At 41.2% G+C, this 12792-nt stretch overlaps 1 protein-coding gene across 1 annotated transcript in view; it reads right to left on the reverse strand.

Annotated features, from left to right (window-relative positions):
• GLDC (glycine decarboxylase) overlaps positions 1–12792 on the reverse strand; it is a 92428-nt gene that overhangs the window by 21112 nt on the left and 58524 nt on the right. The window contains exons 16-18 of the mRNA XM_077911901.1: positions 7824–7899; positions 1662–1787; positions 44–193 (exon numbers count right to left, since the gene is read on the reverse strand). Coding sequence (XP_077768027.1) covers positions 44–193; positions 1662–1787; positions 7824–7899 — 352 coding nt within the window. The remainder of the gene's footprint in view (positions 1–43; positions 194–1661; positions 1788–7823; positions 7900–12792) is intronic.

Genomic DNA, 12792 nt, shown 5'->3' on the forward strand with positions numbered 1-12792 from the left:
TGATTTAACCATTGTTTCAGGAAGTCCCTCTTGCATTGCCCACCTGTGCATTCATATTTGCCCCATCTAGATAGACTTGTCCCCCATTTTGGTGGATCAGGTCACACACGTCACCAATGTTCTCTTCAAACACTCCATTGGTGGATGGATATGTAATCATGATTGCTGCCAGGTTCTCCTTGTGTTTATCCACCTGTAAGATAAGAAAAGAGCAGAGGGAGACAAAGGAGGAAATGTATCTTTATTGGCAAACCCCTTTGTTTTTCTTTAAAGGATTGGGAAAGATGAAGTCGTGGTCTTTTCATTTCTGGAATTATCTCAAGATATGATGACAATAAAGATTAACCGCCATTACTCCTTTCTTAAGTCATTCCAAGAAATAACAAAATCCCATTCAGGCTAAGTCTTCATGATCAAGATCTAAAAGACTATTAGGAAGATTTTGGAGTATTTTAGATGCAACTCCCCAAGGTTTTCCTTTGGTTTTAGTCAAATCAATAATTATTTTATTTATTTATTTTTTCACTAATTATTTTAGATCTTTTTGGTTCCAGATATGTCTGTTCTCACAGTTAATCTCTCTGCTCATCTTGCCATACCCACCCCTATTCCATTTCCCTCTCATTCTGTTGAAATTAGAATTCCCATAAAGGAGTGTTGTGCTCTGGTAAAAAGAAATCTTCCTTACGTTTCCTTTTCACAGAAAGCAAACATATAAGAGGCACGTTCCTGTTTTTCTGGCCAGTGAGTCAGAGCATACTCATGTGGAAGCAAAAAAAAAAAAAAACATTTTTTAAAGGTCACATCCTATATTGGGGAAACTTAGCAATTACAACTACTGTCCCAGAATATCTATTAGTAAAACCTTCATGGGGCTCTGGAAGGGTGGGGATGGATGAGAGAGATGAGCAGTGCTGTGGGTTTTCACCTTCCTTTACATGAAGGTAGTTACATGAAGTCCTTGGACTCCATGCCTAGTAATCCCAACAAAAATCACATTGCTATTCAACCGATTTCCTTCCCTCTTAAGATGCAGCCTCCAGTCCACCAGTGGAAGGCAGATACGGTTGCTAGGCAACCTCCTCCTGGAGGTTGTGGGGTTGGGAATGGGGGTTGGTGTTGCAGGAAGGAGGGTGGCATGTGGTCCGAAATTTGGCAGGTGATGGCTGGGACGGTCACATCCATTTGCAAAATACATTTATGTTTTAATTCCCAATACAAAGAGCGATAATAACTGTGACTGCCAGTTTGATTATTAATGGGGGGAAGAAGGGAACAGAACGGCTGGGCAGGAAGGAGGAGGCAGGCAGGCGCTGCAACGGGTAGCCTTACTACCCATGAATAATTCATTTAGTTTCTTACATATGCATTAAGAGGATGGGATTGCAGTTTAAAAGACCTTCTGCCTGTTAGTGAAGGAAGTAGACTATGTTCAGTTTTATTATGGACCAAAAATGTGACTGTTGCTTTTTATTTTTCTAATAGAGATGGTTAGGTTTTCTGATTTATGCCATTTTCCCCAGACCCATTTAGAGGGGAAAGTGCAGTCTTTTCATTAGAATGCAAAGCAAGACAATATTGATCTAAGCTATCCAGTCCCTTCTCCCCACCATCTTTTCCCAACCCAGACCTCGCCCATCTGTTTAGTGGAAGATGGGTACCATGGCCTTGAGGTGAGCTGTGTCGATATTCCCGTATTTATCCACCTCCACAGGCTGAATCTTCATGCCTGCCATGTGGGCACTTGCAGGATTGGTCCCATGTGCTGATTTTGGAATGAGGCAAACCTTAGGAACGGAATGAAAGGAAGGAGAAAAAACTATCACCATGTTATCAATGGCAGAAAAGTCCTACAACATGCTTGGAGCACAGATTAAATAGGCACCGCGTGCTCTATTTAAACTGATTATTAAACCTTAAAATCTGTAACAATTTCATTATTTCTGTATTGTAAAACAACGTCCAAAAGAGGACTCTGCATTTGAAACCACAAATATTACTATTTAAAGACCTGTGTAGTATTAATTAGTACTCTCCTCCCTCATCTCAGCACACCAAAAGCCAGACCCAGGCTTATTCTCACCCTGCCTCAGCTATAATATGTAGAAAGCATCTTATAAGAACATGAGGTTAGGAGGCACTTAGGTGGCTTAGTGGCTGAGCATCTCTGCCTTTGGCTCAGGTCCTGATCCCAGGGTCCTGGGATCAAGTCCCGCATTAGGCTCCCCACAGGGAGCCTGCTTCTCCCTCAGCCTTTGTCTCTGCCTCTGTCTGTCTCTCATGAATAAATGAAAAGAAAATCTTAAAAAAAAAAAAAAAAAAGAACACAAAGTTAGAAATTAAACACTGGGACCCAAGTGCCCACATCACAGCTTCAGTGCTCTGGCTTGGCATTGCCAAGGTCCAGGAGAGATGATGATGGCAGACTTAAGTCCAAGGCCTTTCAGTGCTGATACATCAATTACGTTTACTGGATGCTTACTCTGTGCAATGAATTGTTAGTTGCCACAAGAATCATAAGGTGAACATGAAAACCAGTCAACCCCTGCCCTGTGTTCAACAGACAATGCTGGCAAATGTATAAACAGGTGCCACAGGAACTCAGAATAAGGGGGTGTCACTTCAGTAGAAGAGGTAAAGGGAAATGTTTCAAGAGCCAGAGCCTAAGCTAGCATTTAAAGATGAGCTGAATCTTTGCAGAAGGTGGATGGTGGGTACAATTTTAGAATTCCCAGATTTAAATCATTTATGTCCTCCTACAAATCACGTGAACACAAGCAAACACACATGCTCTGGTAGATCTGATGATGCTGCACTACAGGAAAATGCATCACAGAGCTTCTACCAACAGAAAGCAACAAGGAGAAAAGCAATGATCACCCTGAAAATAATCCTCCTTCTTCTGAATCCCAGGGCCAGTAGTGCTGCAACCCCTTGGAGAGAAATGGATGGGCATTATAGAAATGGGCTTGTGAAGGGAAACCTTCGCTAACAGCTATTTCCTCCAAAACAGCAAAGTTGTCTACTCAAGGAAACACGTGTGCACACAAAGGCAAGCTGTCACTCTTCTGTTGACAGAAAGCTTGTGCCTCTTTGGAACGGTGACTGATCTCACGCTGGTTATTCAGTGTTGTCCTCAAATCCTTTTTCTACTTTAAATGCTTCCCTGTTGGGCAGCCCCGGTGGCTGCAGCGGTTTAGCGCCGCCTGCAGCCTAGGGTGTGATCCTGGAGTCCCAGGATGGAGTCCCATATCAGGCTCTCTGCATGGTGCCTGCTTCTCCCTCTGTCTGTGTCTCTGTGCCTCTCTCTCTTTCTCTTTCTCTCTCTGTGTCTCTATAAATAAATAAATAATCTTTAAAAAATAAAAAAAAAAAAAATGCTTCCCTATTGTATTGAATTTCTTTAATTTCTCAGAACCAAAGTCACTTGTCCTTTCCCATAAAGTATTTTTATTCTCCCACACGACCTTTGGATAAAAGGATCCCTTCTGGGCAGAACACTGATCAAGAAGGAAAAGGCAAATATTAAAAATGAATATATTCAACTATATTCAAATTAAAAATTTTAATGAATATAAAATATTGATTCAAAGCCTAAGAATTTATACCAGGGAAGTTCTGCTGAAGTAAATTCAAGCCAAAATGTCAACCATCCTGGGGTACACTGAATAATGGGCCCCCCAAATGTCCACATCCTAATCCCCAGTCTATGGATGTTACGTTATAGCAAAAAGGATTATGTAACTGTGATTAAATTCAGGCTCTTGAAATGAGAAATTAAGGATCTTGAAATCTGGATTATCAGTTAGGTTCTAAATATATCCCCCAGTATTCTTAGCAGAGGGAGGCAGAAGGAGGTTTGACTACAAAGTAAGTAGAAAATTTCATGAATGAAGAAGAGGATAGAATCATAGCAGGAAGGGACCCAAAGCCAACGAATACAGGAAGCCTCCAGAGAGGCAAAGAATCAGATTCTCTCCTGGATCCTCCAGAAGGAGCCAGCCTTGCCAACACCTTGATTTTAGCCAAGGGAAACTAATTTCAGACTCCTGGACTCTGAAACGGAGAAAATAATTTTTGTTTTTTCAAGCCACGAAGTTTGTGAGAATTTGTTACAGCAACCACAGGAAACTAATACATATCCTAATATAAGGCAGCAGAAAGAAAAAATATAAGGTTTTGACCATGACTCATTTATATGTTGCTATTATACACTTCTGGTTTTCTATGTGGAAGTAAGAAACTTTAATAATTTGGGGGGAAATTTTTTAATGTTAATCTTTCCTCACTTTAAAATTGTGGGGTCACAAAGGTCAGGGAAATAATAGGACTCAGATTTGATTCTTTACTTTATACAAAACAATCCTCTTTCATGCATTAATGCCCATTTAGGTAGATGCTCTATTTTTCCAACTCCCCAATGTACCCAGCATAGACTCAACCCACAGCTCATCCTCCAACACTTGCTGGATGAATTAAGTATTAAGGAGTGCTCCTTTACAAGGGAAATAAATTTTTTACTACTAATAAAATCTAACAACCAAAGGCTACTACTTTGTCTCAGGCAGTTGGGAAGAGAAAAATATTCCCATACACATTTAGCAAGCAGGAGTGGGTTTTGGTGTTTTCTAGAGGTTATTTTCATCTCTGATCAGCAATCTGAGTTACTATTTGACTAGCAAATTGAATTATTAATTATGTAGGGTTGAAGACAGTGCCTGGTAAGTATTTGTTAAATTTGTAAAAAAAAATAAACAAATAAAAATAAATAAATAGATTTGTATTCTCCCAAATTAATGTAGTAAATCAATCAATGGCTATTGCATTTTAGGAACGTCTGAAATTTAACCTAAGACAAATGTGAAAATAACTGACCAAAGCAGCTTGAAATAAAGAGAAGCATAAGGAATCTGGGAGGTTCTATTGTACATGATTTCCCTACACTCCTTTTCAAAAAAGGGTATATTTTACTGGATCCCATTAGAGTCTATTGTGCAGGAGCAGCTGCCTTCGACTTCTCTGATGTGGAAAAATCCTCCCTGATTATTTGAGCAATAACTCATTTTCTTCTCCAACTGAAAACGTTGGCTTTAATTAAAATCTTTAATCTAGAAAGGATCCCAACATTTCAAAACTTCAGAGTTCTGTATTTCTACAAGCTCACAGCCTGGGTGGCCTTCTCTGCCTCTCACTCTCTCAGCCCTCCCCCAACTGCTGTGTCCTAGCTTCCCTTTGTCCTTCAGAATAGAACAAGGACACTGTGGTGATGGCAGTGAGGACAATGGTCAGTGAAGAAACATCACACACTGGGGGACAGACAGAGAGAAGAGAGGGCTAGAAAACCTAGAAAAGGAAATGGATCAAGAAAAGATCCATGAGTCAGAAGAACTCTGCCCAGGTCCAGTCAAAAGTTCTTTCAAAATCTTTTCTCCTTGACCTTTCTGCTTTGGTCCCCAACTCCTGGACCTTCACAGATACTTCCTGGTGTCCTGCTGGAGAACTAAGAAACAATGAGGGGTGGGAAGCATCAGAGTGGACAGAACCTGGATGTTAACTGGCCCTTTGTTATTAGCTCATTGCTGGCCTTCCAGAAGTACCACAGTGTAGATCTCAGAGGCCACCTCTCTCTAAAGCCTCTGGGCAGGTAGGGCATGAGGCAAAGGAGGCAATGTGGAGATGTTCACACAGGATGAACGGATCCCTTCCCAGGATCCCCAGATAACTTGTGGGTACGAGTAGAACAAGGAAGAATTCCAGGAGCTACCTCAATACAAGGAAGCCAAAGAAGAAAAACATAAAGGGGACTTTTAATGTCAGTCACCTGGCATCCTTTCCCTGGACAAGAGGACTTTCAATGTTTCCCTTCTGATACTATGACAGTGCTGAGCCTGAAGTCCAGAGAATAATTCTAGTTCTAAACTAACCTTTCCTTAGAAAATTAAGGAATTCAAAACCACTAAAAAACCAAGTTGGTGTGTCCGGGACTACGTGTGTCTGATTTATGACCTGATTTAACTCTGGAAGGGCACACATAGTACATTGTATGTGACCAGTACTGAATAATTATTCAACTAGTGAGTGATCTCTTTTTCAAAATTCTTTAAAAGTCAATTCTACTCCTTAACTAGGATAAAGGTCTGGGAAAAATACACGTGTGGAATCAGGATAGACACAGGAGAAGGGGAAGAAAATGTTTTCTTTTTTCCTCCTTTTTTGAAAGTGAAGTGAAACAGCTTTTAGATTCTTCGGTGCAAAATACAGGCAACTAGCCATAAATAATCTTCTAGTTGTTTTTTTTATTTTTAAAGATTTTATTTATTTATTTATTCATGAGAGAAACAGAGAGAAGGGCAAAGACATAGGCAGAGGGATAAACAGTCTCCTCAAGGAGAGCCTGTGATGGGACTCGATCCTGGGACTCCGGAATCACACCCTGGGCCAAAGGCAGGCGCTAAACCGCTGAGCCACCCAGGGATCCCACTTCTAGTTTTAATGAAAACCAGAAATGTATTGAGATTGGGCCACCACCTACTGTATCTCACTTACTGGGGCAGCCAGAATGAGCCTGGCACATTTTTCTCTAACTCTCGTGGGATGACCTGTCACTTTTGTCTTGCTCCCAACCCCTACCCACTGCTCCCTCTAAGAACTCCAGTCCACAGCTCAATGGAAGTTCTAGTTTAGTGTTAATCATCACCAAAATGAAGACTTCAGAACCATACTGTCTTTTACCACACTTTGAAGCCTATATCAGATAACTGCTAGAAACACTGAGTCTAGGGATTAGTGGAACCCAGTTAAGCCTATTAGCACCTGATGGTCCCTATACGGGCACAGATAAGCAGTTTGGACCCTGGAGATAGACTCTCATATCTAAAGCAAAATTGAAGCAGAACCATGAACTCTGCTCCACTTCCTCTTTTGCTGCTTAGAGATGACAGTCCTCAAAAGGGAATTTAATTATTCAGTAAATATTTTATTAAAATTTATGGGGCACCTGGATGGCTCAGTCAGTTAAGTATCCAATTCTTATTTCAGCTGAGATCATGATCTTGGGGTGGTTGGATCCAGCCCCACATTGGGCTCCATGCTGACCCTGGAGCCTTGTTTGGGATTGTTTCTCACTCTCTCCCTCTTCCTCTACTTTTTAAAAGTAATATAGATACCCAACATGGGGCTCGAACTCCTGATGCTGAGATTAAGAGTCACATGCTCTACCACCTGAGCCAGCCAGGTACCCCTTGATAAATATTTTTTGAGTATACAGAAATGAGAACTGTGCCTAGTCACAGTAAGAGTTACAGAACAATTAAAAGTTGGTCTCTGTTCTTTGCCCAGGCCTAAGGCCAGGGCTGAGCCAGGGAAAGGAGACCTGAAATGGTAATATTTCTGTCTTTTCCTTCCTTTGCTCCCAGGAGAGTTAGAGAAAAATGTGCCAGGCTCATTCATGCTGCCCAAGTAAATGAGGTACAGTAGGTGGTGGCCCAATCTCAGTCCATTTCTGGTTTTATTACAGCCAGGAGATTAATCATGGCTAGTTGCCTGTATTTTACTATGAAGAATCTAAAAACTGGCCAACTTTGAAAGACTCAGTTTGAACAAAAACCTTTAATCTCCAAATGGTCTCCCTTAAGATGGTCCAGTGAAATATCTTGGGGGCAAGGACTTTAATGGCCAGTTCAAAGAAATCTGTTTCTTGATTATCTGTTCCCTAACTACCTTTAAGAAGGCTTAGAGGGAGTGTACCACAAAACAAAGGGATGCTGAGAGTTAGACCCACTGCCACCTGGTGGTGAGCAACCACACCATGTGTCCATACTCACTGTCCTGTGTCCCTCTCCTTTCCCATCGAGGTAAGCTCGGATAGTGGCCAGCCCAGCATATTCCCCTTGGGCTCCGCTGCAAAGATAAGAAGGAGAAGCATCAGGGCTTTGAGCGTCTTTGCTTTCATTTACTCATTCAGTATTCATTGGGCACACGTTCAACATGTGACAGACACTAAAACACTACCCAACACCATGGAAAGCTCACCTAGGATCTGCACAAGCCTAAAAGGACTCAAACAACCACAGAATGGCACTTTGTGTACTAAAGTTCACTCACGGCTACTCAGAGATGAGCCTTTCAAGCCTCGCTTAGGACTATGCACCTAAGAATTCATTTCTATTGTAGAAAATTGCAAAAGTATACAGAAATAGAAGAAGATAAGGTACTGCCATGTACCTATCACTCAGCTTGAACAATTCTCAGGTCTTTTCCTAACCGTTTCCCTCACTACCCCACAATTGGAACTAGATTATTATTTAAGTAGGCTCCATGCCCAACATTGGGCTTGAACTTACAACCCTGAGATCAAGAGTTGCATGTTCTACAGACTAAGCCAGCCAGGTGCCCCAAACTATGTTATTTTGAGGTAAAATTCAAATTCCATATCATTTTATCAATTCAAACTTCAGTGTGTATCTTTTAAATATAAAAATTATTTTTAAAAATATAACTACAAGGGCTCCTGGGTGGGACAGTTGATTGAGTGTCCAACTCTTGGTTTGGGCTTAGGTCTGATCTCAGGGTCATAAGATCAAGCCCCACATTGGGATCCATGTTCAGTGGGGAGTCTGCTTTAGACTCTTGCACCCTCCCTCTCTCTGTGTTCTCTCTCAAAAAATAAATCTTAAGAAAAAAGAGTAAGTCCAAAAGGAAGAGTCTACAACACTCAAAAGTTAGAGATTACAACAGGGAATGAAGATGAGGTGCTTAAGATCCCCAGAGAAGAGTCTGCTTGGGTTTCTCTCTCCCTCTACCCCTCCCCTCCCCATGTAAGTGCACGCTCTTTCTGTCTAAAATAAATAAAATCTTTAAAAAATATATAACTCCAATCATTACACCAAAAACCACAATTTCTCAATAACACCACGTTTTTAGTCAGTGATCAGATTACTCCAAAGGAACTATGCACTTTGAATGTGGCAACATTCCCATTAGTCTCCTGGGTGAGACTTCTCAGGCACAACATGAAGGTGGCTGCTAGAGGCTGGCCATACCCAACTAAGCAGTCCTTGAAGGCACCACTTCTAGAGCACAGTTAATGACAAACAGTCCAGTGAGTGATGCTGAGTCAGTCAATCATAAACTGTTACTTAATGTTCTCAGTAATCTCTGCAGGAAGGAAACGGAAGTGAGTAACAGTTTTTTAAGTCCTATTCAAAACGCATATTTCCACTATTTCGCAAAATTATACCATTCTTTAACTCTGTAGAAGGCCTAATGATTTTGGCATTTCATCCTTTCTAATCACCCTGCAATATTGAGATCATACTCTATAAGCACAAGGCTTATGAATAAACTAGATAAACTTTCATTTCTAAACCAAAAACTACAATTTTGAGCACTGGAATTTGAGGGAACGCTAGGACAAAACCAGCTGGATCTGAAATGTTTGCAAATTATTATGGGGACACGGATGATCTGGTATCAGGAGACAGCAGAATTGAGGGCTTAGGAGAGGGCAGAGAACAGGAAAACATCTGGAGGTGAAGAGCTTCGAGTGTGGTTGGAGAAAGAGAAGGAAAGTGGTGATCTGCAGAGCAATAAAATAGGGTCGATGAGCTAAGTAATAGTAATAAGTATAAACTGCTCTGTTAATTAAGCACTTCCTATTTACCAGGCACTCTGCACAGAGGAAACACAGGGAAACTGTAGGCCTTGTTGTGGTGGCTGCCACCAAGCATATTCATCATCTTATTTAATCCTCCCAATATTCCCATGACGCAGATACCATTGCCCCCATTTTGCACATGAAAAAACAGTCTGAGGATGACAGGCCGCCATGGTCACTAATGGCAAGTTCAGACGTCAGCACAAGTTGACCTTTCAAGGAGGCTCATACTTCCCATGCTTCCCCAAGGATTCCAAGCCGTGGTTTTCCTTCACAGATCCCTTGTCTGACTGACAGAATGAAGAGGTTTAGCTACACATAAAAGTAGACCTGTCCTGTAAGACCCGGGGCACCCAGTTGCTCCTTGCTTACACCAAGCGAGCTCTGCCTCTGCTCTCTTCCAGGAGAGAGGCAGACACCAGTCTTCCATTTTCCTGGCTTTAGATAAACAGTGGCAGGGAGGATCCCTGGGTGGTTCAGTGGTTTAATCCCTGCCTTTGGCAAGAAAAAAAAAATTCCTAACAAAGAAGTTTCAGTGAATAGCTGAGCATTAAAAATGTAAGCAATTGGGCAGTCGGGTGGCTCAGTGGTTTAGCGCTGCCTTCAGCCTGGGGAGTGATCCTGAAGTCCGAGGATCAAGTTCCACCTCAGGCTCCCTACATGGAGCCTGCTTCTCCCTCTGCCTGTGTTTCTGCCTCTCTCTCTCTGAGTAAATAAATGAAAATCTTAAAAAGAAAAAGAAGAACAGTGGTAGGTCACATGTTTTTATTCTGGGAGCAGAAAAATGAACACGCTTCAGCAAACCACCCACACTATAGTTACTTAGCCTCTCTGTACCTCTGTGCTCTCATCTCTAAAATAGAGATAATAAATTGTACCCATATGCCATCGTGGTATTCTGCTCACTATTCTGTTAATACAATCTTATACGTGTATGTACCTTGAAAATGACTGTAGAGCTCACATTTACTTTGTGTGCCTGTCTTATCTCAGAGCGTAAGCTTGAGATCTAGGTCTCAGAATATATAGAACAGTACTCGGCATGGAGTAGCTCTGCAATAAATACAAAGCAAATTTGCTCAAAATTGAGTTCCCATCTTCAGCCCAGGCAGGCAACACTGAAATCCATTCCCCCATAAGAAGGGTCCTCAAAAAATGGCCCTGTATTTTTCTCACAACTTTTGCTCATCTTGTTTCATTGAAAAGCCAGTCAAAGTGTTCAGACCAGGAATGAAAGAGACTGGAACTATGAGCCAGTAATCTAAGAGAAAGGCAATATGCTAAAGACTTGATCACAAATGCTGGATGTGGCAACTCCTAAGTACAAAAAAAGGTATGTTCTAAAGGCCACGGAAGTCTTATTACTGGGGTTCTATTAAAATAAGGGGAATTCGGCTCCGATCATGATCCCAGGGTCCTGGGGTCCTGTGATTGAGCCCCGCATGGGGATCTCTGCTTAGTGGGGAGGCTGCTTCTCCCTCTGCCTGCTACTCTGTCTTTCTCTCTCTTGTCAAATGAATAAATTTTTTAAAGGGTCATTATAAGTGCCACCTGTTGTTGGAAAAATATGAAAAGTAGCTGCTTGACTCCATAACCCAGAGTGAGAGTCTACATGTGGAAAATTCCCACATGTGGAACAGCCCCAAGGATAGTGGTTTTCTGACATCTATTTAAATTGAAGTTGTTGGTGGGCTGGATCTGCAGACCTGGCCACAGAAAGAAGGATACCAGTGGGTGGGGAGCCTTAGACCCACAGAAGCGCCAAGTGAGTATAAGTTTGAAGTGTCTTAGAAAAAGAAGGTCCTCCAGTCATGGCGTTTATTCAGGCTGATGAAAGAACTGCTATATATTATACTGCTTAACACATAACAAGTGAAATCTAGCAGACTACTTCCTCCAAAACCCAGACTCATTCTATAGACTAGAAGAAGCTAGAACAAGTGCAATGTCCCAAAAGGCAAAAATAAGATACAGTTGATGCGATTCAACAGTTTTGGAATGATTTTACCGAGATTCTATTATCAGTGTAGCATCCTAAGTGCAATTTCAGGCAGGTACTCACTGTGAATTTATCAAAAAGGGGAATGGGGAAAGAGGGAATTTTAAGATGACATGACAGAGTCAGGGTGATAGTTCAGCTCTTTGCAAGACTAAACAAGAGTTTAAGGACACAATAAACGTCAAACATTATCATTTTACCTTTACTAAGAACCCTGGTCAAAAAGGTTAGAATTTATAAGTACTACAACTTAGTTCTATCTAGAAGGGTTACATTTTTAGATCTTTGGAACAAAATTTTTTTTTACTTTAAGATTTTATTTATTTACTCATGAGACACACACACACACACACACAGAGAGAGAGAGAGGCATAGACACAGGCAGAGGGAGAAGCAGGCTCCCTACAGGGAGCCCGATGTGGGACTCAATCCCAGGTCTTCAGGATCACACCCTGAGCCAAAGGCACTGAACAACTCAGTCGTCCCGACACTATTTTAAAAATACCACCATCAAGTGCTCAGGAAGTGACCAAAGTAATCCAAGTGAAACATTAGCTAAGAAATTGACATGGTAAAACTGATCCTTAAAAAAAAAAAAAAAACTGATCCTAGTAAGATGCAAAACAGCTACTGGGTCAAAATGACCCACTTTAGTCCATGGCAACATCATAAGACACTCCCAGAAAAAGTAACTTAGAAAACAAAAAATGGTACTGATTCCTATCTTATGAATGGAGTAAACAGGGTGAATGACAGTTTTCCAATACACATACCTAGGAAGCAGTGGGATTTTCATCAATATAATTCTGTTGCTTACCTTGAGTACCCAAACACTACCTGGATCTCCATTCCAATGAGCTTATAATAAAAACCTCTCAACATATCATTCTGGAATGTTCTTACTATTCTGCATCTAATTTGACATAAACTGAATTCTATGTTTAACCTTTTAATTCTGGTTAAAAAATATCTGAATAGATCCAGCTGTTCTAACCATTCTGATAGCTGAATAGTATCTTAAAGTAGCCGTTCTCAAATTCCAAGTTCCCAAACAAAGCATTGGCGTCACCTGGGAACCTGATAGAAATGCAAGTTCTCAAGTACTGAATCAGAAAATCCTGCATGTGTCATCAAGTGT

The sequence above is a fragment of the Canis aureus genome, chromosome 10 (genome assembly GCF_053574225.1).
Source record: "Canis aureus isolate CA01 chromosome 10, VMU_Caureus_v.1.0, whole genome shotgun sequence".
Lineage (NCBI taxonomy): Eukaryota > Metazoa > Chordata > Mammalia > Carnivora > Canidae > Canis > Canis aureus.